Here is a 27,492-nt window from a genome sequence, read left to right as displayed (position 1 = left end):
CCATCATAACACTGTTTATGACAGCGTGCATCAAGCACTGCAAATGAGGCTGCAAATGAGTTTTCTTGTGTAAAGTGTGTGTAACGTTATTGTCATTCCTGCCTATTTATTACTGTTTGTTCAAAAGACAATGCAATCCATATGGGTGAGTGTTACACTGAGTCCCCTGTTTACACGCTTTAATGTTCACAGCTTCATTATCTTACGTATGACGTGTGTTTCAGATCGGGCAGCCCAAAGAACAAACACAAAGACAAGAACAAACAGAAAAAGAGGTGAGACACACGTAGAATCACTCTAATATTGTTTACATGTATAATGTTAAGCTGACAGAAAAATCTACATGTCTGCTTAGAAAACCGTGTCACGGTCACTATCAGGACAATTTCATGTACATATAAAGTATGCATGTGTAAGAATAAGTGAAGCACAATTTGTCCTCTGCACACAGTAAAAAAAATAGCACTAATAACACTAGTCTCAGTCCTCAGCAGTGGGTACAATTGAAATCACGTTCAGTCCCTCATAAATTTATATTGGCATTTCACACCCATTATCTCACTCTCAGACTCATAGAGAATGTAAATGACTGTAAATCACAGAGTGTATCTTCTGAACAGCATTGCACCCTGTCTTGATTAGAATATATATTGACAGTGCATGAACTGTTTTACATATGATGAGATAGAGCACTGAGCTTGCTGTGGCATGTGTGTCCCCTTGATGTATGCGTACATACACATGGCTTCATGTGTGTATATGTATGCATGTGCGTGGTGTGTGTTCGTCCATTTGTTGTCCCCCGTCAGGTCCCCCGGTGAGACCCCCAGCAGGAGTTCACAGCGTCAAGGCAGCTGCTGTAGCTCCCGTAGCGCCTCCCTGTCCTCCACTCGGAGCACCTCCAAATCTCCTGCCAGGTAGCCTCATCAACGCACACACACACACACACACAAACACACCCACACTCACGCACTGATGTTGTCTGCTGACTGTCGAGCAGTTGCCCTGGCGACTGTCAGTCTCTCTCTCTCATTTAGTCTCAGTCCTCAGGGGATAGATTAGGATACAAATGGGGCTCCTCGCCTTGTCTTCTAATAACCCCATTTAAGTGGCTGTGATATCTCACTCTGCACTCATTTTGAGTGTGATGAGGAAAATATTTGCTGTTGGTAGCACTGTTAGTCATTTTATGTAACTCATTTTTCTTTTGAATTCGCTATGTGTTTTGACATGTTAAACGGCATCAGACATTTAGATTTTTAGGTCAAATAAGAGTATAAGGGGCCAATTACTAAGATTTCTACTCTCCTGTGCAAGGTGCAAAATGACAGAGCAGAATGATAGTTTCATCAGGAATTATGGATTGTGATATATTACATTTAACTAGAGTTTCCAGGCCTATATATATATCAAACTTCAAATAATTACACTTAAGAATCCATATCAAGCAACTTACAGCCTACAGGAGAGCGTAAGTTCAGAAAGGATCAAACTTGATGCAGCAGAATCAGAGATATCATATTTTTTATTCCACATATCCTCCTTCTGTATCAAAACCTGGCCCCTACAATACCTACCCACAATGCTGCTCGTGCTCGACTGCATAGATTTGGGTAAGTTATGTTAGGAACAACTAATGTAGCCCTGAGCATCCCTCAAGCAGAGATGGGAAGCGGTCTACAGAGGTCTGCGTAGCGCTCTTCTTTCTAACTACACACCCCCAGATTTTTCTCATTTTCAAACATGTAGTCTTCAGTCTCGACGCTCGATGACTCCGTTGACATCACTTGAGGACATTTATCAGGCTTCAAATGGCACATACATTTGAGAGCAACTCTCAGGTGATCACATTATACATTACAAGCATGCTCTGAGCAGGAATAGCCAATCAAAGACAAGGATTTACCAGCTTTGCCCCTTTGTTCATATATTTTTTTAAACGATTAAACGATTAAAAAGTGAAACAACACCATATATTATACACAGAATAAATACAAAAATAGTGTTGAAATAATAGGAAGTTGGTTGGAATGGAAACATAAAGGAAAAGTAACCTGCAGCAGGAAATAAATTCTGCAGCTGGCGGATGAGATACATCACAAATGCAGAACACACATTGACGGAAGGTGAGCGGAGAGTGATTGCAAACAAAATCAGTGCAGCTTTATTAATCTTCTTTGCACCTCTGGTGAATGCAAAAAAGTGGTGTAACATTCTCTCAGATGCAAATAGTAGACTGGCACCACCCTATTCTGAATTATACATATTGATTCAGATTCACTGTATTCATCATAAGAAATGTTATTTTGTACAATCACTCCAGAAAGTGTGTGTTCGCCTCCGTCTCTGTAGTCATCTATATATCTGCTCTTAACCAACCTGAGGGCCGCTGGAGCTCTCTTTAATTCAAGAGTAGTTTAAGTCAAATAAAAAGAATTTTAGCTTTCATCTTTCTTCGGAGTCCAGGTCTTCCCCAGGTGGCTGTGCTTTACCTCGCGTGTCGCTCTGTGCCTCTGCTCCTCCAGACTGAACTCCAAGCACAAGATGGACGGACAAAAAGCATCCGGCACCCCGCTGTCCCCGGGCCCCAACACCCCCTCAGCGTGGCACAACGGGGACCACACCCAGCGAAGCCGCAACGGCAAGGCCGGCAGACTCATCCACGCCGAGGGCGAGAAAGGGCACGATGTATGTAATCTCCTCTATTTTGCTCCCAAACCCCCACCCCTACCCCACCCACTCCAACGGTATCTACCACAGTCTCTACAAATGAGTTTTATCTTGCTCTTTTGTGTTGGTTGACATGAATTCTCATCCCCTTTGATACTGAAAGATTTTTTTTGTTCTTTTATCAGTTATTCCTAGGTTGTAGCCCAGTTATCATTAATATTATTTCTGACGTGTAAAAGACGCTCCTGTGTAAACCTTGACGCTCCTGCTGCTTTGTTTCTGGCTCTCTTTGACTCCTCTGCCATCTTGATTTTTTTGTTTGTCCTTGTTGTTTGCCGGTAACAGAGGGAGGGAGCAAAGGCAAGTGAGGTTCTAGCGCTTCTGTTCAGCACACACCCTCTGAGTCGAAGCGCGACATTAGCATACCACACCTTGAATGGAAACACGAGCCACAGTGTTTCCAAATGAATGAGCAAAAAGATGTGTCGTTCCTTCCGAGCGGGTGCCTGATGAGATGTAAGAAAAGCTAAAGTTGAGCCAGGAACAGGTCTGACTACTTCAAACATTTGCCCCCCCCCCCCCCCCCCCCCCCCCCAAAGGTCAACGTCCATGAAGACATATCAAAGAAAAACGTGTCTGTGATGAGGTATGAGATAAAGTCTCAATTAGCCAGTGTTGAGTCAGGAGTCATGATCAGACGACTAATTGTGCTTTAATGTCATAACAATCTGTGATTCCTCCTTGAGCTGACTAATCCAATTACTTAATGGAAAGTCTTGACCCAAGCATGCCAAAATGAACGGTAACACAATATGGCTGTGGACAAGGTGCAGCTCTCCATATCAGCTGTTTGCGCCAGGCTGTGTGGAAGATTGAAAATGCTAAACGCTAAAAAAACAAACCTAACAAAGAAATAAACTGAAATACAATACACACAGCTGTATGCTCTGTGTGTTTCCTTTTTACCAGTTAACTGTGTCATGATTCAGTGAAAAACATGTGAGAAGCTTCTGTAATGCGTGGTAAATTATGAGAGGGGAAATTTGGAGCCGTAGAGAACGACTGACCTCCGCACACACTCCCCTCGTCTGTGATGTTACGTAAGTTGAGGAGGATGAAGCTTGAATTAATAAATCACACCTCAACAACACTCTTTGGAAACGTAAACAAAGTTTTATGCTGAAATCCGAACACACACCTCCTTTTAAGACATTGCTGCACTCGCGTCTTTCACTTTATTTCTTTGTTTGACTTGTTTTTCTTTAAGCATTTTGTGCTAGACGTTTTATATCTTCCACAGAATGAGCTGTGTCCTGAAACTGTGCTGTGCCTCAGCTGAATGCACATCATGTCACATGGTGGACGCTTTTTAGTAAGGACACATGCTGTCTACAACATGCTCCCAAAGCCTGAAGTGTTATAAATCACATATATACTCCTCTCCACTGGTTCAATCTGGAACTCTTCCTTTTGTTTTTTGGCTCCTTTGAAACTAACCACCTCTGTTAGTCCCTGATTACCTAAAAGACACTGTGATGAGTTTTAAATCACTTTCTGCCATAATGGGAACAACCTTGCTCTGCCGCTCTGTAAATTGATCATCAGAGCTATGTTAGAATGACAGTCATTATGTTGGAATAAGACAAAAGACTTGTGAAATAAACTTCTTCTGATGAATACGCATCTAAATGGGCTGCAAACACCCTGTGAACACTCACCCCAGAGTACTGATGTCTTCTATTTTCCACTCCAGCTTGCATGTGTCTCTGAGGTCTTATCTGGTCTCTTTCTCCCTCTCTCTCTCTGCTTATTTCATTCATTACTGTTTCTTTTTTTTTCCTTATCAATTTAAGTGGTGTTTACCCATGAATAAATGCCAAAATCTTTCTGTCTCGTTTATATAAAAAGCACACAAATGCTTTGGAACTGGACCAAGTAGGTTAACTGGGTATGTGTAATAGTTTCTTCTTGTCAATACAGTTGTCTTTCTTCTCAAGCACATGCTCTGCTCAGTGATAGATCCTCTTCTCCTCCAGGCGTCCAGTCAGCTCCTGCCAAGCCAGGAGTTAAACACATGCTCCTCTCTACTGCTTTACTTTACCACGTCGATGTGCATGTTGCCCCTAGGTGGCAGTATCTCTTCTGTCCCTGACGTTTGTTTCTACTCCATCTGTTCAGGCCAGTGGGGAATGGCAGGGAGGTCTGTTTGATCATGTACTTTTGAGCCATCCAGTTGGGATGTAGTGAAAGAGGAGCATTTAATTGGCTCACTTTTTAAGCAGCATCTTTGTAGTACAAGGTGATGTTGCATCTCTTGTTCATCTCCACCAAAAGCCACAATATTTGTTTTATGATAATCCCCCAACTGAAATCTTTGCACAGGAAGATGGTTATGTGTGACAGATCCTGGATGCAGCTGAAGTTTGATTTTACTGCAGCAGTTGTGTGGTTTAGCAAATGTTCTGTATAGCAGCTCTGGTTGTCTATCTATCATCTCAGTTTGTGTTCCTGTAGTCGTCCTCTAGCCCCGTTTGGATCCGTCTCATCCACTGTGTGGGAGACAGTTCTGGATGCTAGAGGAGCTCGGGGGAACAGCTGTGCTCTGCTCTTTATCAGAGTTGGAGAAGTTAAGCAGACGTGCATTTGCCAGGCCAACGAGTTAGTCTCTCCCCTTGAAGCCTTCTCTGAAAAATGACTTCATTAAAGCATAAAGTGCACCCACTGCAACTGCAGTTCTCATCCACCGCTGTTACAGTGGCTGGTTATGGGAGACTCAACAGACCACTATGACCTGCGAGGATCACGTGACCAAAGGAGACAGCGTCAGTAGGCGTTAGTACAACTGTACAGCAAAAGACAGGGAAAGACAATTAAGAACAGCCATGCAAGCATTACCTCTAGTTAACCAGCTTTTGAAAACAATGAAGGATGTCTTCTCTAAGTTACTTGATAAAACAAAACCCATAGTACAGCTGTAAACGTACTTGTTAGCTCAGTAGGGTGGTGCTAACTTGTGACCCTTCCCTTGCAGGTCGTGTGCGGGGTATTTACTACTCTCCAACCACAGGGGGCAATAATGAGTCCATCACATCTTGGGGCCTCAGAATAAATCACAGAATACACCAAACTCACAAGCTTTCTTGAACAAGCTGATCGGCATTGTTTTCTAATATCTGGTTTTGTTTTAATGCCCCCACGCTGGTGATAGCTGCGGATTTATTGTTGTCCGTCCGTCCATCCCATTCTTGTGAAAGCGATATCCCAGTAATGCCTTAATTGAATTTTTCTCAAATTCAGCACTAACGTCCACACCCAAGGACGAACTGATTAGATTTTAGTGGTCAACGATCAAATGTCAGTGTCACAAAACATGTTGCCTTACTCAAGAACTCATAAGCTAATTTTGACCCCACAAATGTCTAATAAGACAAAATGAAGACGTGATGACGTCTAACATCCAGAAGGTCAAAGGTTAACTTCATTGTGACATCATAATGTCCTGCAAAAACACTTTTCTGGCCCTTATTCGGCACCATCACTCAGAACAGAAGGAAGATTGTGACCATATTTCACATTTAGTCAGATACTGAATTGGTGACACTAATCTCGGGCGTCCACATTGAAACTGTGCTGATTGTAGAGGTCTTCTGTGCTGCCGGGTAAACGTCTGTTTAGCCAAAAAATATGCTTACATTTTATTAAATTCCTCACTGTGTACTGTATATTATATGAGTGTGGACAGACATGGCTGTAAAGCGCAACTTGTTAGTGGAGACATACAGCCGCATTTTTGAGAGAGAAGGCTTCAAGGATAAAGCTATCAGGCTAATTTTGCAAATACCCATGCTGAACTTGTCCATCTCCAAGAATGAACAAACAGCTGCTCCAGTGGGATTCATCCAGGACTGTCTCCTACACAGTGAAGGAGACAGTCCCAAACGGGACTAGTCGTCCTCTTGCTCATTATTAATGGCTGTCTTCAAACACTTCAAACACACGTACATGGACTCTTGAAAACAACTCACACATTTATTAACATGACTGTGTTTTTAAAGGGACCCAAGCCATTTTGAATGCAAGCTCCCTGTTGTCAGTTTAAACAGCAGATTTGACAAAGCTCCTCAGGCTCTCTCTCAGCGTACCTGTGTTCAGAGTGATGAATAAATAAAAAAGATTGCCTGGAAGGAAGCTGGGCCGACGTCCAAAGTGCAGAGTAGAGAGGCGCTGCTACTGAAGAAGACCCAGGCCAAAATGTGACTGGGGTCCCTTTCAAATGTGCTGACTCTCTAGTTGTCCATCTTAGCGGTGACTGCCCCCCTCCAACACTCTACTACCCCCACGCACCCCTCCCCCACCTCTCCTCCTACCTGTTCATCTGTGTCATGTGTGACTCACGTCTCACTCTTGTCGTCCTGGCATTTTTCTTCCCACATATCTCTCACATCTGCCAGCTCTGCATGCCCTCCTCCTCTTCTCCCCCTCCTCCCCCTCCCATCCTTCTAGCTACTCTACTCTACATGGATGTCCACTAATATGACAATTAACTCTATCCGTTTACCTCTACCCCCCCCCCCTCCCTTTTTGATACAAATATGGCTGCATTTGTACAAGCGAAAAAGACAAAGCAAATCATGTAGTTTCTAGACTCATCCTTTGTTTCTAATTTTAGTTTAATTTGAATTCCATATGGATTTTTTTTTATTTTCTCCCCTCTACTTTCTTTTTGCTTTTTGGTTTGTTTATTTCTCCTTAGTCTCTGGACAAAATATGTAGCTTTGATACTAAAAGAGGTCATTGTCTTTTTCCCATTTCGCTGCGGAGAACATTCCTTTCTCCTTTTTTCTTTTTTCTTTCTTTCCTTTTTTTTGTTGATATTGCATACGTGTCACTGATTGAAATGGAAGGTAGGTAATGCTTTGCCTACGCACGTGATCTTTATGCAGATGAGAATGTGACAAGCACCCTAGCCTGAGTGACGTCAATGTTTCTCTCTCTCTCTCTCTCTCTCTCTCTCTCTCTCTCTCTGTTATTTACCAATGGTCTTTAACCAAATTTATCTAACTTCATCAATTATGATTTGACTCTTAAAAGATTGGATTACGTAGAGCTCTGGTTTTTCTCTTTCCTCCTTAACTTCATCCTGAAGTCCAATATCCCGCTCTATCTTCCAGGTCCATTTCTTTCTCTTCTTTTGTTTTCTTTCTGTTTTGGTAGAATGCATTCCTGTTTGTCCAGCATCTCTGTTTGTTGGTGAATTAGTACATCCGTCTTATGATTTTCACCATATTGATTTCCACGACTGTTTCTAACAACTGTCATAAACACCAGTGGTTGTGTGTTTTCTTATTATACCGCTTAGCTGTCTCCTCTCTAGTGGAGAACAGCTCTTCTTTCTGCAAGGACCAGTCGGTGCTTTTGTTGCATCTTAGATTACGAAGCAGTTCAGACAGCACACGATAATGAATGCGGAAGAGCCAGCTGTATTTGGTTTCATACAAAATGCCTCTTGGAGATTTACCCTCTTTTTAGGACCTGTTTACAATGAGCAGTGCATAATTGTGCATCACAAGTTTCAGCCTCCAACTCCTGTTGAATCACTTCCCCAAGCTCTATTTTTGTGAATGCTTAAAATAGAGGTTTGGAATATATTTCAACTCACCCTCTACCAAACAGAGTTCATAGGAAAAGGCTGACATTACTCTGTGTTTTTCTTACCATGAACAAATCCCTTGAAAAGACCTAAACTAACAGAGTACTAGTCTGTCAATATGCATTTGCTAATTAGCACTTAAAACAAAGTACAGCTGAGGCTGATGGGAATTTATTATTTATTATATATATATATATATGTATATATATGTATATGTATATATATATATATATATATTATTTATTTGATCATAAACCAAAGTAATGGACAAAACACATTTAGACCTGATCATGGTGCTAGACCCCCAAAGTAAGTAGGTACATCTTCTGAGGACCATCAATGTCTGCACAATGTTGAGCTATTACAGTCTGGACCTAAAGCAGACCAGCTGACTGGCAGACCAACCAGACACAGTAAGTGGTAAGACACAGTAATATTATCACTTAAACAGGAGAAAATAGTGCATTTGTTGGGGATTATTTTCAGCGGTGGATTAATACACATTTGGTGCTCTGGTGAGTATTTACAGCACCAGGACAACCCATGTGACTGTCTGTAACATTTCTTTACAACAACAGAGCTCCGTGGCCCAGAGGAATAAAATGAGATATCGTGGACTAAGTCATTGTTGGTTTTGGTCTTTTTGTGGAATTTATTGACAATAAGTAAAACACAGAATATTGCCAGCCGTATCCTTCAGGACGGTGGTCATTTCCAAAACTGCTAGCTTCAAGGTAATTGAGTCTAGTCATGACTCTAAAAGTAGCTTTTTCCCTTTAAATCTTATCAGTCAACCCCCCAAAAATATGGCTGTAAAATGTGGTTGAATCCAAATCAGTCCCAGTAATAACACTCGCTGTTATGAAATGTAGCAACAACTCCCAAGAAGTACATGAGCAGAGAAGTTGGCTATTGTGATAACTACAGGTGTGTTGCATCAAGGAGCCCATGAGCACAAAGTGATTGTAACCAGAAGAAGCTAAAGTAGCTAGCCTGCGAAGGTGTCAGGCAGTAAAATAACAGCTGCCCTGTGGTAGATACAACGTGGAGAGAAAAATGGTAAAGAAAATACGTTGAACTCTCGCCAGCCAGTCGCTCTCTGATGTTTAGGAAGGTGACTGGGCCCAGAGGATTTACTCTCTGTGTGAGGGATTCCCTGCACATTGTGGTTTTCCTCTTTGCTTTTGAGTTCTTTTCCATTGATTTCCATGCATTGTCTCATGAGTCACTGGCAGGGAAGGGTTTTGTGTCTTTTTCTCTTGCATTTTGTGAATCTAATGATGCACTTATGTTGCCCCACTTTTCCCTTTTCTTCATACCTTACCTACTAAAGGAGGGAATACCACTTTATTGGTAAGTGGATGTTAACCAGAAGGGAGTTAAACAAGAGTAACCATTAAAAAAACAAAGAAAATGGGTCGCTGTTCACATCTCAGCAATTGTCTTCAGGAAAAAAAAAATCCAGAAAGAGAAAATTGAGTAGCAGACGATTTGTTTTCTGATTCGATTGATTCAATAATTGTGATCTTTATTTTGTTCCTTCCATTTCTGTGATGTTCCGTCAAGTTGTCTTCTCTTTCTGTTTTGTTTCATTTTTTTAACCATTACAAAAAAAACTGAAGAAGTCCTCTTTTTCTACTCTACAAAATCTGTAGCTCTGTACTTTCTGCCTCTGCTCTTAAACTTATTTGGTTCACAGTTTTGTTTGATTTCTTTTCCCTCTCTTCCTCTTCCTCCTAGTTATTTTTGTTTGTTTTTGCGATTATGATTTCTTCAACTCATTATGGTTTTGCATGCCAAGTATTGCATGCGCTGCACCATAGAGGACTATCTATAAGCCATATGGAGAAAACCTAGATCTTTTTCTTTTAGATGTTTACCTTCTTTTGGCAAGTACACCGTAGCACTCAATCACCAGCCTGAAAACACTCTAACGCTCTTTTCTTTCCTTTTTCTTTTTGTTTCTTTTTTTTTTCCTTTGTTGGTCATCATTTCTCTACAGAAGCTCCATCTGCTGACTGCTAGCTCTGCAAGCCTCCAGTCCACTCTGCTGAGAGAGCACAAGCTCCACAGCGCCCCCAGCAGGAGCCAAACGGGACAGATGTGCGCAGCAGGAGAGGCTGGGAGTGTGGACGGCAGGAACGCGGCTGTAGGGAGCTCCGTAGGCCAGACGTCAGGGAGGAGAGGGAGCCAGAGAGGCCAGAATAAGAGCTCCCACTCCCCTGCGCACAGCAGCGACTCGGCCCACTCCCAGCACAACCACACTCACAGAGGGAGGAACTCTCGCCACCAGAGAAAGTAGGCAAAGTCCTCTATTTGTCTCACTGTGGGATTTCATGCAGCCTTTCAGATCCTTATCACTGCTGGGACTTTCCACCTTAGCGTTGCCACTGAGAGAATCACTTGACATTTGCTGTATTATATCCCCGCTTACCTCAGGACAAAGGGCGGCCACTCTTCCAAGCGCCACCACTGCTCTAGTCGGGGTCAGGCACACCACCGGAGCCCGTCGGCATCTCCGGGACGCCACTCACACACGTCGGGCAGGAAGAAAGAGGAGTCCCGGGGCAAACCCAACCTCCGACAGCGCAGCAGCTCCTGGAGCAGCGGGCGTTCATCCTCACGCTCCGCCTCCAGAGACAGAGGCCCCAGCAAGGCCAAGTCCCCACACAACAGACAGAACAACTCCAGGTGAACCCTCGCCCTCCCCGGCACACTTTTCTCCCAGCTTCTAGCTTGTTCGTTTTTTAATGTCACGTGCTCCGCCGCTCTGCTGATCGATATCTGTGCGTCACGCAGAGAGAGGGAGAGCCCGAACCGCTCTGACACCGACAGCCGAGCCCGCCGCCGCTCACGCAGCTACTCACCCATCCGCAAAAGAAGAAGAGATTCGCCCAGCTTCATGGAGGCTCGCAGGATCACCAGGTAACACATCTGGTATTTTTAAGATTACAAATGATCACAACTTACTGTGTGGACTTTCCCACAGCAGACCACCAGAGTAGTAGAGGCTCCTACGAGACAGTTTATCTTCTGAACTTTATTCTCAGCTTTGATATGTCTGGAATTAAAGGCACTTAAAAATGGCACACTTTAATGCAGTTGAAACATGTTCCAATGATTTTACAGCGCTCACGCTAGGCAAACGTCCTTCTTTTATAGCTTCAAATTACAATGACGAGCAACAGGAACAAAATGAGGAAATTTGTTCTGGCTTTGAGTCACAACTGGAAATTTTGTGAACCTCATTCAGATCCTCTAAATCCTTTGTGTGAAGGTGAAATGAAAACCTGCATGCACAAATGGATGAGGTGTAGGTTTGGTTGGGGGGACACTATGAAATTGGGGGTTCTCTACCTAAACAGAAAATGCCATTTCCTGCTTTTATTCATTTGTATCAGTCTAACTCATGACAAAGTATCATGAAATTGGTTAGTGTGCTTTCCATAGTAGTGGTAGCATAACAAACCAATTTTAGAAATGTTATTTAAATCACTGCGTTCTTTATTCAGTAACCCAATAATCATGTTTACTTTCACTGGGAGACATGATAGATGAGCAGCACTGTCCTTCACTGCCTTGTCTGTGATCGAGGATCAAGTCTGACCTTGGGGAATATTACCTGAAACAGATTAAATGTTTTTTTCCCTGAAAACATGCAGATGAAGTACTTTTTCAGCCCTGAATAGAGCCTGCAGTCTGTCATTTTTCAGGACTGTTGTATTAGTCTGCATTAATCTGCATCTCGCTGTGCATAATAAACTTGCAACTGATAACAATAAGGATGTAAAATCGATCCAAAAATGAAGTACAATTACAAATCCCAAAAGAAATGCGCTCAATGCATATTTAATGAAGCTCCATTGATTTATTTAGTCTTTTTAATTTCTTAATTTACTCTACTGTATTGTTTATTGTTCCAATACATGTCAATCAGTGAATAAATATGAATCAACTGACCCTTTGCTAATCCTCGTCCTCCTTAGTTACTATTCCTACACCTGTCAAGCTTTCCATTCTCTCACTGCACATGCAGTTTACAAGTGTAAGTGTAGCTAGCTAATGTCGGCTAATGCTAATGCTTGAACTCCATGATTCCATTACCAGCTGATTTTGACAACAAACACATTACCAGCTGATTTTGTGCAGAAACAGTGGACATGTCGGTCCAAAACATGGTCCATGAAGGTTTTTTCAGGCCTGCCGGAGACTACTTAAAGTTACTAAACTACGATTGGACAGTTGCTCTTTGGAGGAGGGGTTTAGCTGAAGGTCAACTAATTGCTGAATAATCACTCATGAGGCTCCTCAGTACTGAGAGTAGATTTGTTCCTTGCGTCCTCTGCTGATGAACGTAAGTTAACATATCTATAAAACTCAAAGCAACAAAACTTTTGACAAACCTGTGTTTACAGTGAGTTATTTATCATTAGATCATGTTATCTTGTCCTGTAGAAATGCTCTTGAGGCTTGTGGTACTTAATGTAGTTTGTAGTTTGTTATTGAAAGATAAAGAGGAAACTCCACATCCCTGTGAGAAGTGTTTGTGTGGTGTAAAAAAATGACATTCTCCGCCGTCTCATACAAGTGGAAACAGACATGGGTGAAATGTGTGTACCTTGTCATCTTTCACTCCAGTCCTAAAGGTCCTGATGCCAAGACAACGGGATGCTGCTGAACTGAGCTGCTGCAGGCTAGTTACCCTGGTAACAGTTGCCGTGCAGCAGGATCCGGCTAGTCTGACTCCTGGAGCTCGGCCGAACAGCAAACCATCAGAGGTCCCCTGAGTAAACCTGGCCTCCTCCTGCTTCTTTCTGTCCTCTCTCTGCTCCTTCATCTCCTTCCTGAAATTTACATAAAGAAACTCACACCAACTCTAAAGCTGCACCCGCTGAGATTATGCACTAATGTTGTAACACAGGGAGACAGAGATTAAAATGCTATCAAGGTTTATTTAAGTGGATATCCCTCTATTGCACCGGCTGTGGATTCCCACGGCAGATACAGAAGACAAAAGGCAATGCTGAGTAATCTGCAGCGCTGCAGAAACGGCAAGGTGAACCACACCTTGTAGCAGCAGAGATACCTTGATAGCGTTTATCTCTCCCACACTGTTGATTTTTCTGGGTGTTGGCCTCCACTGAGAAGAAGAGGTTCTTTTGGGAGCTAACGGCTAATTACCTTACAGGAAGCACTACCAGGGTGGCTATTAACAAGAAAATCTAAGTTTAAGCTTAAACTAACATGACATGCATTTCTGTGCTCTGTGTGTGTGTGTGTGTGTGTGTGTGTGTGTGTGTGTGTGTGTGTGTGTGTGTGTGAATGTGTGTGTGCGTGTGGATGCCTGGACCTTTTTTTAACCCATATAGCTGCTCTATTTCAGATCCTGTACTGATCACTCGTTTAACCCAACACTGATTTGCTTTGAACCAACCAAATCTTGTCTTAATACCTCATGTGTGTGTTTTTTTTATAAATGCCTGAGCGTGACACTAACTCATCAAACGCTTCTCTTTGTCTGGTGCGAGTGCTAATGCCCCATCCTGCCGCTCCCTCCTCTCCCCAGTGCTCGCAAGCGGCCCATCCCGTACTACAGGCCCAGCCCTTCGTCGTCAAGCTACGACAGCAGCCCGTCGCGCTCCAGCCGCAGCCGCAGCTACAGCAGCTACAGCCGCAGCAGGAGCCACAGCCGAAGCCACAACCGGAGCCACAGCAGGAGCCGGAGCTGGAGTCGGAGCCGCAGCCCGAGCCGGAGCTGGAGCCGCAGCAGGAGTCGCTCCCGCAGCCACCACAGTTACTACAGCCGCAGCAGCTACGACAGCCCCGGCTTCTGAGCAACACACAGCACAGAAAGGAGACGCAAACCAACACAGGAGGAGTCCTGATAAATTTACTGTGCTCCAACACACTCATCATGTTTCTTTAACGAGCCCTTCACTGCTGTACAGTCCAGGGCCTTCGACCCTAGACCATTATCCCTCTCTAACACAGAGCCTGGATCAAAGAGGAGAAATGTATTTTGATAGAGCACATTACTATGAAATTGGCTTGTCACTGTTCATGTCTTCACACATACAAGGTATTAAAGGAAATGGGCTACCACATGTCAAGAATTAATTTGGTAGAGCTCAAAGAACAAATCTTGCTGTACTATGTTAGCACTTTCTTTCTCTTCTTCCACAAAGCAACCAAAAATGAATTCATTAAGAACTGTATACTATAAATCTATATATATCCTAACAATAGGAGCTGAGTAGAAGACAAAAAGCGGACACATCAATGGCTTTCTGTACATTTCAGAGAATCAGACTTTTTTTTCCCCTCATCATGTATTCATCTCCCCAAAGACTTCCATTTCATCGAAGCACAGAGATCAACTGAAGTGAGAACAAAAGAGACGTCGGCAGATGGACCAGGAAGCAAAACAAAAGGAACTTTTTTTATGCTAAAAAATTATATTGTATAGGTTTGTCTGTATAGCTGTAAACTCTCTTAAGTTCTGGCTTTGTAAACTATGCACTGTATATTCCATCTAGTTTGAAGAGGCTTGTTTAGCATGATGCATCAGGAGAGACTTGCTGCTCGAAGGAGAGGACCTGGCTGGAATGGAAGGTGCCAGGCTGCATCTCTTCTCCCCTCTGACACTTACAGTTTGTCAGCCACCTGCATACAGAGGTGAATGGATTGAGGTGGGGGGTGTATAATGTTATTTTTCTCTCTTCCCTGTTTAAATTTTTATGTTGATTCTGCTAATCCTGACTTAATGTGTGAGCGTGTGTGTGTGTGTGTGTGTGTGTGCCTCCTCTGCAAGGACCAGTGAGGTATTTATTTATGTGTGCAGCACTGCAGCCTGCACGTCAGGCTGCTGGATGCTACTGTACAGGAAAACTGTCTGCAAAAAGCCTCCATGCACACTTTTGTGTTGACAACAGCTGTTTATAATTCCACTGTATTTATTAGTCTATTTATTGGGTTATTTATGATTTTATTTATTTTTCATTTTGCCATGAGCTGTAAAGCAGTCATGCTTTGAAGATGAGATTGCTGCAAAAGTATTCCCATTTGAAAACTGTATATGTCCATGTTTTACACAGAATGGTTTTCTTATTGCGGCGAAGGCTTGCTAAGATTCATTGCTGTGTGTTTAAGATGCTCTGATTTTAGCCAGTGGAAGTGAGTCTTCGCCCACAGTTACTCCCACAGCTGCCATTATGGCACCCCCAGCCTATTGTGACGTTCGTTTCCATGCAAGCCACTGCGGCTCTGCCTGCAGTGAGGAGCGAGGGATCAGCCTCAAACAGAACCAAAACATCTCCCTGTGTTTAGAGGAGAGTCCATTATTCTGCTCCTCTGTATGTTTCCAGCCACCACATACTCGAATCCCTTGTATAACGGGCCGCACCATGTTTCTGTTCCGTACGGTGAACGAACTGGCGATACAATCAGGGATCACCCTAAGTCTTCCTTACCATTCGTCCAGTCTCATGTCACTCGCACAGTGTTGCATTCCTAGTGTAACCAGACTTAACCCAACTATGATACTCTGCAAACCTGTTCATTTATTCCAAGTATAGCATTGCCCCTTTGGTTCTACAAGTCATTCTTTGTAGTGTACAAGTTATTATACCTGACAATAAACAGAAACAAATGGGGAAATGATTTCACTCTCTGTTGTTCTTTTTCTTTCTAATTTAAGGTGAAGTGTTATGATGTCATGCAGACATTGTGCATATGTTTCCCTACGGATGGCACCGATGAGAACCTCCCGCTATCTGATACTCATGACGGAGAACATGAAAGCCTCACAAAAATAGGTAGAATATTCTCCAGCTCTGCCTAAGTATTGCAGCATCAAGTCAGACCAGGACTGAGGGGGGGGATGCGTTCTATTTTAGGGACTGTGCATATATCAACACATGCATCTGCTGTCATGTACTATAGCCCTGTGGTGTAACACGGCCTAAAATCCCCCTAAAACAATGATAATGAATAAAACCAATTTGGAACAAAAAATGAAGCAAACCAGAAACATTAACATTTGATGGCGACATTCTCCACTTTCATTTCACTGATTTCTGTTTAACTGTCACTTTTTTTTTGCTTTCGCTGTCAGTTTCTTTCCTCTCTGTAAAATTGAGACGGACAGCTATGGCAGCTAAGTTGTTGTGGAAGCTAACAGGCTAATGTGGGTGAAGCAGAAAGCGCCACTGCTATTTGCCACAGTCAGCATTCTGTCAATCTGTATACGTATACTTACGTATTCTACACTTCTACAGTTTTGTACAGAGAGGAAGTTAAATACAGCTGCAGTACTGCTGGACTTCCTGGCCAATGACTGTAGCGCTGAAAGCGAGACGGGTCCAACTGCAGACCTCACGTCAGGGCCCCCCAGGCCTGTGAGCCAACGGGAAGATAGTAGGACGTATGAGATGCATCACTTCCTTTAGTGTCCCCTGAAGTGAGAAGTGTAATTTCTTCTTCTGTCACAAAAACAAATAGGCCAATACTTTTCCACTTAATAGAACTCTTTTTCACAATGACAGTGAAAGGTTATCAGTATAAAAAGTGTTACTGGGCAAATATAACTGTTGAAACTTAACGCTAGAACGCTAGAATTAAACATTAGTCAGCTAATGTTAATGATACAACTTTGTGTTTGTCAGTGAAGTCATCGTACAGAGCGGGACAGAGTTAAGAAACCCTAGAAAATGTTCTTTTTATCTCTATATTTTATGTATATGTTTTAAAGGCAGCGGGAGCCTAAACACACATAATTCACTCAAGTCAAACACTGACACTAACAGCTAGACAGAGGATTATGTTTCATTCCAGGATAAATGATATTACAATGACGCCCTCTTCAGGAAGGGACAGAGTAGACTGTTTGTCCTGAGGAGACTCAGATCCTTCAGCGTGTGCTACAGGATCCTGAATAACTTCCAACAGTCAATGCTTGGCAGCTCTGTTCTTCGCTTTGGTGTGTTGGGTTCTGACATCAAGGCTGCTTGACACCACAGTGACACCTTAGTCTTAAGTAGGGAAGCATGAGCATTTTCAAATCTGAAGCACTGGGTCCACCATTGGACCCTCTTGATAAAACGTGGAACCACCCACATCCAAGCTTTACATCAGACATATAACTGAAAACTGGAGCAGAGGAACTGAAAAAAAGACAACAAAAGTAAAGATATCGTATTTGTTTGATAAATCTACAGGTTTAGTGTGGGTTTCTTTTTTCAATCCTTTGACATTTTGTTCATCATTATGATTAGAAAAAAAGAGGCAAACTATTAGAGAGAAGCAAACGAAACTGGGTGGCAACTTTGAGGAGTCTGTGGGAGACAGTGAACCCTCTAACTCATAAGAGCTGGATCCAGTCAGAGCGCTGTGGAGGGTGCAGTGTGAGGGGTACAGTGTGACGGTGCAGTGTGAGGAGTACAGTGTGATGGTGCAGTGTGACGGGGTGCAGTGTGACGGGGTGCAGTGTGATGGGGTGCAGTGCAGATCTTTCCAGAAGCAGATCATCTCATGAGAGTGCCACCGAGTGCTGGTAGGAACGCATCTATGACGTACAATCGAGCCACGCACTGGGGCAATAACAGCCTGTCAGACTGTCAGCAGCTTTGACAAACCACAGCTTATTAGTTTCCTGTTTGTGACATTAATAAACATCACTGACACTGATCTGATAGCAGCCAGCAGTGAAGGTGAATGTGAGCGTTTCACCAGTGAACGGAGGATGAAGAACTTTGGTGCTGTGCTTCTGAGTGTGTGTGTGTGTGTGCGCGACACCGTGTATTTAATATGAGGCTGATAATGGCATGCACAGTGTATCACATCATGGCCTATACAGAGCCATGTTACAAATACCATGTTAGTCTGAGTTAGTATGTACCCGGTTCACTTCCCAGCAGCCTCCCAGAATTTTCTGGCTCTTCGGGTCGTCCAGAGAGGAGGGGGAGAGGATTTACAGAGCAGGGGGGAGGCAGGTTTAACAGAGCACTGGGCAGCTGTTCCCGGGGAGGGCCTTCCTGTTGGATTCCTTTCGCCTGCTACGTCTGCCACAAATAGATCTTCTCGTACTTTCCATAAATATGTTGGGGGTGTGAACTGGGGGGGCTTGAATTGGAAGGGAGGGCTCTGTTGACAGGGGTGGTGTCAGTGCGTATAAAAGCGCTCAGCTGAGAGGCAGACAGCACGTTGGGAAAACATATTCAGAGAGGCCAAAGGGCTCTTCATCTGCAGCCAGCAGCCCCCCGCTACAACAACACTCAGCCATGACCGAGAGGCGTATTCCCTTCACCCTGCTCCGCACCCCGAGCTGGGACCCCTTCCGTGACTGGCAGCAGAACAGCCGCATCTTCGACCAGGCCTTCGGCATGCCGGCCCTCCCCGAAGACTTCCACGCATTCCCCAGCACCCACTGGCCGGGGTATCTGCGGCCCTCCGTCCTGGCCCCGGACATGACCCCCATGATGCCCCAAGTCCCTATGATGTACCCAGGCGCCATGATGGCCCACCAGGCTCGTGCCCTGTCCCGCCAGATGAGCAGCGGCGTGTCAGAGATCAAGCAGACCCAGGACAACTGGAAGGTGTCGCTGGACGTCAACCACTTCTCCCCCGAGGAGCTGGTGGTGAAGACAAAGGACGGTGTGGTGGAAATCACTGGTGAGCACTAATTTCTCCTTCACTGACCTGCTGTTTGTGCTGAACTGTTACCTGCTGCATGCTGATTCGACTCTTCCATTAAAACCTGAGGCAAAGTTGTGTGCTTGTATACAGGACAGATAACAGAGTGTCTCACTCATCTCCTCCCTGTGTGTGAGAAACTGAACAGCAAAGAGACACAAGCTGAAAAGGCAGGAAAACTTTTTGCTGGCTCGAGCACAAGCCAGATGCATTGCTGCAGAGTTACATAATACTTTGAGACAATGCGCTGCGTTCCAGGCCGCTGGAGGGCGGGGGCTTTTGGTTGCGCGCCTGCTCGATAGAAAACAACACACAATTCAACATGTGGGAGTGGACTCTTCCAGCAGCTCGCGGATGAGCACAGTGCAGAAACTGCTTTATTGCACAGCCGCTCTCACTTCCTGCCGTGAAATGTTTTCTCTGTCCGTCCATGCTTGGGAGGGACCAAAGCAAAATGGCAAAAAACCTGAAGAAAGTGCGTGGAATGGATCATATAACAGCTTAGCTCTCTGAGGCCATGAGTCTTTTCTCGGCTTCCCTGTCTGCCGTTTCACAAAGAATCCCACCCTTAGAGTCAGGGGCTTAGCTGTGACTCACCCAGTGTCTGCTTCTTTAAAAGGACTGCTGGATATTGTCCAGGTCCAGGGTTCAGGGCTTCACTGTGGTAATATCTCACTGCTGGGAGAATGACATGTCACGAACACCAAAGTTAACAAAGCGCGGGATTCAGTCCAAGTGGAATTTGCCACCTCATGTTTCTCGTATGTCACCAGAGAACAAGAACGATCTTTTTAAAGGTGATATCATCGGCTTTGGTGAAAGGTTTTGTGTACTCAACAAAGCTTAACCTTCTGATGCAGCAGCCCCCTTCTCAGTCTTGTCTGTGAGCTAATGACCCTCTGTGGCATGGGCAAAGGGCCTGCTTGGCCCAGCCACACTCACACGAGCAGTGTCCTGTTGAAAAGGGGACAGCTCCCTGAGGACAGCAGCCTTTATCAGCCCGTTGTCATAACAAACATATTGCTGTATTTAAAGCCAGAGTGATGGCCAGTGGCTGGCATGGCTGCAGCTACGTGGCCAAGAGCTGTGAGAGATAAAAATACCAGAAGCCAAAGCCTGAACAATCACAAAGGAGCACAGTTATTGTCCTGTTTGTGGTGTCATGTGTGGCTAAAACAAAGAGTAGAGCAGAGTACCAGATAAATGTCACAACTTTCTTGGTAAGAGTTAGTTCAGAGATACGGAGCAGCAGCAAAGGCACAGGTGTTATTCATTAGATCAATCATGGTTTCATTCCATTAAGGTGCACCTGCTCCAGGGTCCTGGAGCTTGAATGGAGCCATAGGTATTGATGTTACCTGTCCTTTTACTGGTACGACAAGGCGAAATGAAAAAGAGCAGCTGAACATCATTTAAATGCTGAGAATCCTCAAAATACTGAATGGAGTTTGGTTTTGTATGTAAGAGGTGAGCCCAGGTCAATATTGGAATATATATATATATATATATATATATGTGTGTGTGTGTGTGTGTGTGTGTGTGTATGAACAGGGCTGTTCACACCATGCAATCATTCCCTGCAGATACAATTCATTCTTTTACTTTTAACTCCTGACAGCAAATGTATCTTTGAGATCAGTGCCACATTTAGATAAAAGTGTGTTGCCTGTGTCCTTAGGCAAGCATGAGGAGAGGAAGGACGAGCACGGTTTTGTATCCAGAACCTTCACCAGGAAATACACGTGAGTAGTTTTCTAGCTTCATTCATTATATTATTACAGTTGTCTTCCTGTACTTTTTTCTGTACTGTTTACCAGCCGTGTAAAACTCAGTGGAAACAGAGTTCTTGTTGAAAATGGTTTGTCGTGGCTGTTTGACGGTGGCTTCGCCGTGAATTCGCATGGAGGAAGCACATTCTCAGGCGGGCTTCAGATTCTTGTGATTCCCTCAATGTGGCTTTTTCTGACGTGAGTCTCCTCAGTTTTGGGTTGCTCCAGCCTGACTGCTGCTCATAGCTAAATTTCATGCTCTGAAAAGCAGCAGCAGCCTCCACCTCCTCGTGCTCATCCCTCCTCCGTCTGAGTTTCTGGCTTCATAGGGCTCTGCTGCCATCCAGGGGCCACAGCACACACTGAGACCAAGTGAGACTGAGGCATCAGTGCCTCGGTCAGTCTGAGTTAAAGTAGCCTAGTAGTAGTGGTGCTTTGTCCGGCCAGACTGGAGCTCTTACTGGACTGGTTTCTTTGACTTCTAACCTAAATGTGTTGTATTGATCGCTCCCCTCCAGCCTCCCCGCTACGGCTAACGTTGAGAAGGTGACCTCCACCCTGTCTCCTGAAGGGGTGCTGACCGTGGAGGCTCCTCTGAACATACCGGCCATCCAGTCCTCCGAGACCACGATACCTGTCAACGTAGACAACAAAGGAGGCGTGGTGAAGAAGTAGGAAGAAAAGCAGCGCATTGCCCCCCCCCACACATTCAAATGAGCACTTTATCCTCCAACACGCTTCTAGACAGGTGAGGAAGCAGCTTGTCGCTCTTCCTAAAGCAGGCTTGTTCACACGCCGGGATTGCCCTTGCTCTTGTCTCTCCCCTCCCCTCCGTCTCTGGTAATGAGCCAACCCCAGCTGAGTGCACTGTGCAAACACATCTGCACCGATGCCATATGCCTGCTCATTCTGCTGTAATTACACTCTTCATCTGAATGTAGGGAGTCACAGCTTAGCCCCGCTCACAGCCTTCGTTCTGCCTCTGCCTCGCGTACAGCACCCACATGTGCACCTTCCTCATCTCTGTTGAGTAAATCCCCTTCATGATGCCTCCACAGACACACTAACCAGAGCAGTAAACGAACTGTAGTAGCAGTGTTCCTGTAGATTACAAAAAACAAGAACACACTGCCACTGTAAGTGATCTTCCTGGACAGGAAATAGTCTGGTTTTATGTGCCGTTGCCTTTTGAAACAAGCTGTTCAGTCGTGCAGAATAAAGAACAAAGGACAGACTGAGCCTCTTCTGTTTTTTATGAACTGTTTATCTGCGTGTTGGTGACATCCTGAAGCAGCTACCGCGACCTGTGCGTGTCTGGAAACAGGAGGGATGCTAAGCTTCTTCATGTTGTGGTATCATACGCTCAGTTATTCATCCGTTGGTCATCCATGCAAAAGAGAGCAAGTGAAACATGTCAGCCGTCATGAGAGGGGCAGGCAAAGCATGACAGTCATCTTCATCACTGTAGCCTTTTAACAGTTGTGATACGTCATTTAAGAACAGTGCCCCCATCAGGCCATCTGATCCCTGCACAGTGCCTTAATGCACCAGGTTTCATTAAAGCTGCAAAACACACTTTCTAAAACATAACAACCTCGGTGTCCACTCGGTCAGTATGGCACTGACATAGAAAAAGAGTTAATATCACAACTATTACATTACAACTATGCCATAATATCATATAAAATGATACAAAGTGAGCAGACAGCATCCATTCAGTGTAGAGGGCATTTAAGTTCATCCTGACACTGACGCGACCCCAGATCTGTGGACTGTCTGCACCAAGTGGAGAAAAGCTGATAAGGCAGCTGATATATGAGATGGGTGCCATATGTGCAGAGAAAAAGGAGCATTTCTGCTGTGTATGTGCACTGAAATGTGCCATAACACCCCAAATTGCATAATTCCATCATACAGAATGTCTGTGATGAATTATTCATGGCCAGATAGATACATAATTGATGGAGATGTGCTTTCTACTCTTGACTGAGCAAGGTCATTTAAAATAATTGCACGAGCCATGGATGCCGGAGGGAGAATGAAGATACTATAGAGTCTGCCGGAGCCAAAAGGTGTGTGCACGAGGCTGTTAGTACAACCACTATTTATTTCCTCACTGATTCATCTAGTGATACTTCTTAGCCACATTAGCCCTCAAGGATGAATTCTAATATCTTTGGTGATCCTCTAACTTTCATTTAGCGATATCATCTGCTTTATGACCAAATGCCTGCACAACTAATGGCATTCATGTGAACAAGCTGAACTAACATGGTAAACATGATACCTGCTAAGTATGTTAGCACCGTCACTGTGAGCATGTTAGCATGCTGATGTTAGCATTTAGCTCAGAACACTACTGCGCCTAAGTACAACCTCGCACAGAGCAAGCAAGTCTATGCAATTTTGAAAGCTGAAGTCCCCCCAAAATTTCAGCAATTTTACTTGATGAAGTTAACCAATAACTCCATCATCTGACCTGTCATCTATCAATGATTGATTATTCTATGAATCAGCACAGCAGATGATACTTACATTTACAATTCACATTTTCTCACCAACTGTCCACACATTCTTTATTACAGCACAGAAGCTGCACACACTGCAAAAAAATGCTTTTATGTGTATAAACCACTTTAAACGTGGTATACTGGTGTCTGTGAGGAAAAGCGGTACAGTTATGAATGCAGAGTATCTTCCAGTCATACAGTCTCTACAGTAGTTTGTACGTTCACGCTGGAGCCTGGCTGACGCTCCGCAGGAACTCTGGTTTTTATCACTGCCTCAGTGCTTTAACAACGGTTACATAACTCAGAATGGTATAAGCACGGATTCACTCCTTATAGCCCCTTCCATCAGCTATTCAGGTGATTTTATCAGAGAGTTGAGTAACAGATATGGATTCGTGTGCAAATCTGCACTGTGGAACTTCTTAAGTAATGTGCCTGAACACTGTTATTTCACCAGGAAATGGTTTGCTTGTTTTATTTTTGCGTTATCAAAGGGGAGACAGTCAGTAAAAAATGTGACCTGCATGGATTTTCACAACAACCTGCCCATTTTCACTGGGTTAGGATGTGCACTAAGACACACGTAGTAAGCACAAAACACACACACACACACGGTCAGGATGTAAGTAGAGGAACTAGGCCAGGGGCAGCCACTGGAAATTACATCACCGAGCCATATCAGCTGAGGGCCCCGCTGCAATCAATACACTGCACAGCTGGATGTATGAAGCTAATACTGCATGAGTTTTTTTTTGTTCAAGCTCATCTCCATCCAGTTAATCACCAGTCAGTGCAGGATGACATGAAAGACGCGGCAACGCAACTGGTGACGTTGTGAGTGGCTGGTGGTTTTCATCACTTCTTTTTTTCTTCCTCCCTGTCAACGTCCAGTCATTCATGTTGCGTGCCAGCCCACTAATGCACATTCTAAGTCTACTCTGGACTCCGAAGCTGCAGGGGAGATCTATTTATAGATGCTCTGCTATGCACTGAGCCTCCAGCATGTTGTATAGTTACACAGGGTAGATAGCAGACATGAACTGGTGCTTTTTTCCCCCTATGGTCCCAGACCTGCAGTGACTAATAGGCTGCTTATCAGCTCTCATCAGCTTCAGACGTTTCTACAATATTTGACTGTATAATACACACAAAGAAGATAAAGTTTATGAGCGTGCATAGTTGGAGTTTAAAACATCAGATGGCTATTTGCTGACTACATTCAATATACACGATATGCATTTGCACTGTATGTATACAGAGCCATCTGCATTCAGTCTTTGTATCTGCTGCACTCTGCGTGCCATTCATGGGAGCCAGGCGGGCACCGCCTTCAGACGAGCCAGCACTCTCTAAACCACTTAGCATTTCAACTTTTCCTCTTCCATGAGTCACCGTTTCCTTCCAGTTTAATGCAGGCCTAAATTATTCATGCCGATCCCCATCAATCCAGCAGCGATCCAGTCCTTAAAGCAGGGAAGTGCCTGGCGTGAAGTGCTGTTTTTGCTACCAGGCTGCTGATTGGACTCTTCTCAGACCTCTACATCCTCCCTGCACTCAGGCTGACAGGCTGAAGTGGGCCGGCTTTCCCGAAGAGCCTCTCAAGTGATCCTGGAGTGCGCCGGGGACAAAATCATTTAACTCAACGAATGTGAAAAGAAAAAAAAATGGATGCTATTAGAGCAGCGTAACTATATTTTCATTTCAAGAATAATGGTCATTGAAGGACAATCCAAATGCATTATTTTGTCCACCGCATGAATATCACTACCAGCTTTATTTTACACAGTCAATCATTCCACATAATACGTCTGTCCTTTCTTTATGAGGCCTTTTCCACAGCAGACATTTTGACTTGCAGTAGTAGTAAAAGTGCAGTTATTAATAATAACATTAACAATGTGTCACGGTGAGTTGTGACAGTGACTCAGCGGGCATAACACCAGCACCCTGAAATCAAAGCGCTTTATTCACACCTGTATTTCTCCCAGTATGACATCTTAAAATGTCTCCTGTGGAAAAGGCCTACAGCTGATATCTCATCTTATGACTAAAGTCTTCACTGACAGGGGAAAAGACACGGATACTGCGACGTTATTACAGTTTCCATAGCTTTCACGGTGTCTTTGTTGGTTAGTTAAGGTGCCATCATGTTTCTGGCTCATCCCATCTGCGTCTTTTTCTTTTTTTGAGTCATTTTTCGATATAGAATCTGTGCAAAACTCATAAGAGCTTAAAACAGTACACATGTGGACAGATTCACTGCAAATGCTCTAGTCCTTTAACCGTCGGATTGTACAAGCACCATAATTTGACTGCTCTTAAGAATATTAAATAAATAGATGTGAAGGCTGCATTTTGAGATTGCATCTCGTCTCCTTTAATAATTACCATGCCACTGATTTGACCCGATGCACTGTGTTTATTGATGAGGCCTGCTGATATGATGTTACAGTATGAGTATGGTGCAAAGTCCAACACTGATAAAAAAGAAACACCGGTAACAGCTGGGGATCAGAGCAGGTTTCACTACAGCGTTCTCCATAAGATTTATTCCACTATTGCACAACACAAATGATGCCTGATGTGCATTAACACGGCTTTTCACCGTGCATATTAAACTTTACCAGCTGTAAAATCATTCCGTTATATGTTCATGTAAAGAAAACGGCAATAAGCCTTGCTCTTTAGCATGAGCCTTCATCTTAAATGTCCCTTTAAACACATTTAATGTTCCAAAGCTAATGCCCATGCTTAAAGCAGCCGCATCTACACACATTAACGCATCATTTTTGATCACTGTACATATACGGGAGCTCTGATAGCATCGTGTGTGGACTGCAGACCTCAGAGGAGCACTGAGCAGAGCAGAGCAGGTGGTGTGGGGGTTTTTTCTCCTTAGCAACAGCTCAGGATTGGCTGGTGACAACACCTTAGACTGCGTGCCGTCCAATCACATGGGAGGGTGTTGACTGCCTCTCAACCAATTAGCGCTCACCAGCTGTTCAGTAATTAGTTCTGCCTCAGTGATTGATCATGCTAATTAGTCCAATTGTTGCGCTTGATTGACATCAATTTACAGGGTTTCAGCACAGTCAAAAGTGCTCAAAGACCATTAGCTTTATTTCAGTTTACTTACCTGCATTGAAATTTCTGTATTTAATCCGAAATTGACAATTGGTTGACAGTTGGTTGAAAACTGTCTCATTCATTCTCAGAGGTGATGTGCATTAGGACCAAAACTGTTCTTGTTGCATATTGTTGCCACATTTCTGCCATGCAGACGTAAGTGAGAGCTCATCTTTGCAGCATTAGCATTAGCATTATCAGTCTGCCAGCCCCCTGATCTTTTGTCTAGCTGGTCTAAGATGGTACAGACATTCATGTCCCCCTTGGATGAATTGTAGCAACTGATGTTTCCAGCAGCACCATCAGGTCAAAATTTCAATCATTGCAGCAAGTAGCAAGTGTTAGCATGCTAACACGAGATGTTGAACATGGTCAGCATTATACCTTTTTATTCAAGAAGAATATTAGGGACACAAGCTGGACCACAACACTGCTTCTCTTATGTTCCCCATGAATCAATGTGTTTGAAGATTTAAAAAAATCAAGTGTGTGTTCTCTGAGTGGAATAAATGATTTGGAAGAGGAGAGACAGACATCCGATCATTTGTTTGATTCCAGGGATATTAATGAACCAGCTCTATTTAGCATCTTGTCGGCTAATGAACGCCCGATGCTTCCTTACACAGCGCCATGTATATTACCTTTAGGACGGCATTAGCTCAATGATGCATTCGGAACCAAGTTGGCCGCTCATGGTGATGGAAAGCAGAAGTATTCAAGTACTACACATAAACTAGTACAATTTTGAGGTATTTCACATTAATGCAAATTTAATGCATGCTCCAAAACTAACAGGAGAGAGGGAGAGGTGTCACACAAGCCAGTCTGTGCACGCCCACACAGTCCTGAAAAAGTCAGGGAAGAGAAGTAAAAATACCTGCACAGGACCGCAGCCCTTACAATTACCTAACAGGTTAGAAAATTGCTAGAATTAGCTCCACCTTAACCAACTACATGAAAACGTTGCTTACACGTTCATGCAATAGTGATAATAAACCACTGATGTCATATACTTACACAACAGCCCCAATGTGACCTATTATTTGACTTAAGTTAGTTGTGTTTGTCTGAATGTAGC

The 27,492-nt window shown here is 43.9% G+C and overlaps 2 protein-coding genes across 2 annotated transcripts in view; both read left to right on the top strand.

Annotated features, from left to right (window-relative positions):
* srrm3 (serine/arginine repetitive matrix 3) overlaps window positions 1-15,979 on the top strand; it is a 35,616-nt gene extending 19,637 nt beyond the window's left edge. Inside the window, exons 7-13 of the mRNA XM_041952749.1 lie at window positions 225-275; window positions 810-917; window positions 2,526-2,688; window positions 10,323-10,618; window positions 10,760-11,011; window positions 11,120-11,245; window positions 13,887-15,979. Of these exons, the coding sequence (XP_041808683.1) occupies window positions 225-275; window positions 810-917; window positions 2,526-2,688; window positions 10,323-10,618; window positions 10,760-11,011; window positions 11,120-11,245; window positions 13,887-14,154 (1,264 nt within the window). The 3' untranslated portion in view covers window positions 14,155-15,979. The remainder of the gene's footprint in view (window positions 1-224; window positions 276-809; window positions 918-2,525; window positions 2,689-10,322; window positions 10,619-10,759; window positions 11,012-11,119; window positions 11,246-13,886) is intronic.
* A 2,526-nt stretch (window positions 15,980-18,505) lies between these two features.
* hspb1 (heat shock protein, alpha-crystallin-related, 1) lies at window positions 18,506-22,034 on the top strand. The gene is made up of 3 exons (XM_041951962.1): window positions 18,506-18,988; window positions 20,688-20,751; window positions 21,297-22,034. The coding sequence occupies exons 1-3, from the start codon at window positions 18,598-18,600 to the stop codon at window positions 21,451-21,453; spliced, it is 612 nt and encodes a 203-aa protein (XP_041807896.1). The 5' UTR covers window positions 18,506-18,597; the 3' UTR covers window positions 21,454-22,034.
* Window positions 22,035-27,492: the final 5,458 nt, after the last annotated feature.

Source organism: Chelmon rostratus, chromosome 14, assembly GCF_017976325.1.
Source record: "Chelmon rostratus isolate fCheRos1 chromosome 14, fCheRos1.pri, whole genome shotgun sequence".
NCBI classification, from domain to species: Eukaryota; Metazoa; Chordata; class Actinopteri; order Chaetodontiformes; family Chaetodontidae; genus Chelmon; species Chelmon rostratus.
The sequence above is the reverse complement of the archived record's forward strand: the minus strand, read 5'-3'. Positions and strand labels throughout refer to the sequence as shown.

Coding starts and splice junctions, on each gene's coding strand:
- hspb1 (XM_041951962.1), top strand. CDS start 18,598: ATGACCGAGAGGCGTATTCCCTTCACCCTGCTCCGCACCCCGAGCTGG. Junction 18,989..20,687: donor CGGTGTGGTGGAAATCACTG/GTGAGCACTAAT, acceptor CTGTGTCCTTAG/GCAAGCATGAGGAGAGGAAG. Junction 20,752..21,296: donor ACCTTCACCAGGAAATACAC/GTGAGTAGTTTT, acceptor GCTCCCCTCCAG/CCTCCCCGCTACGGCTAACG.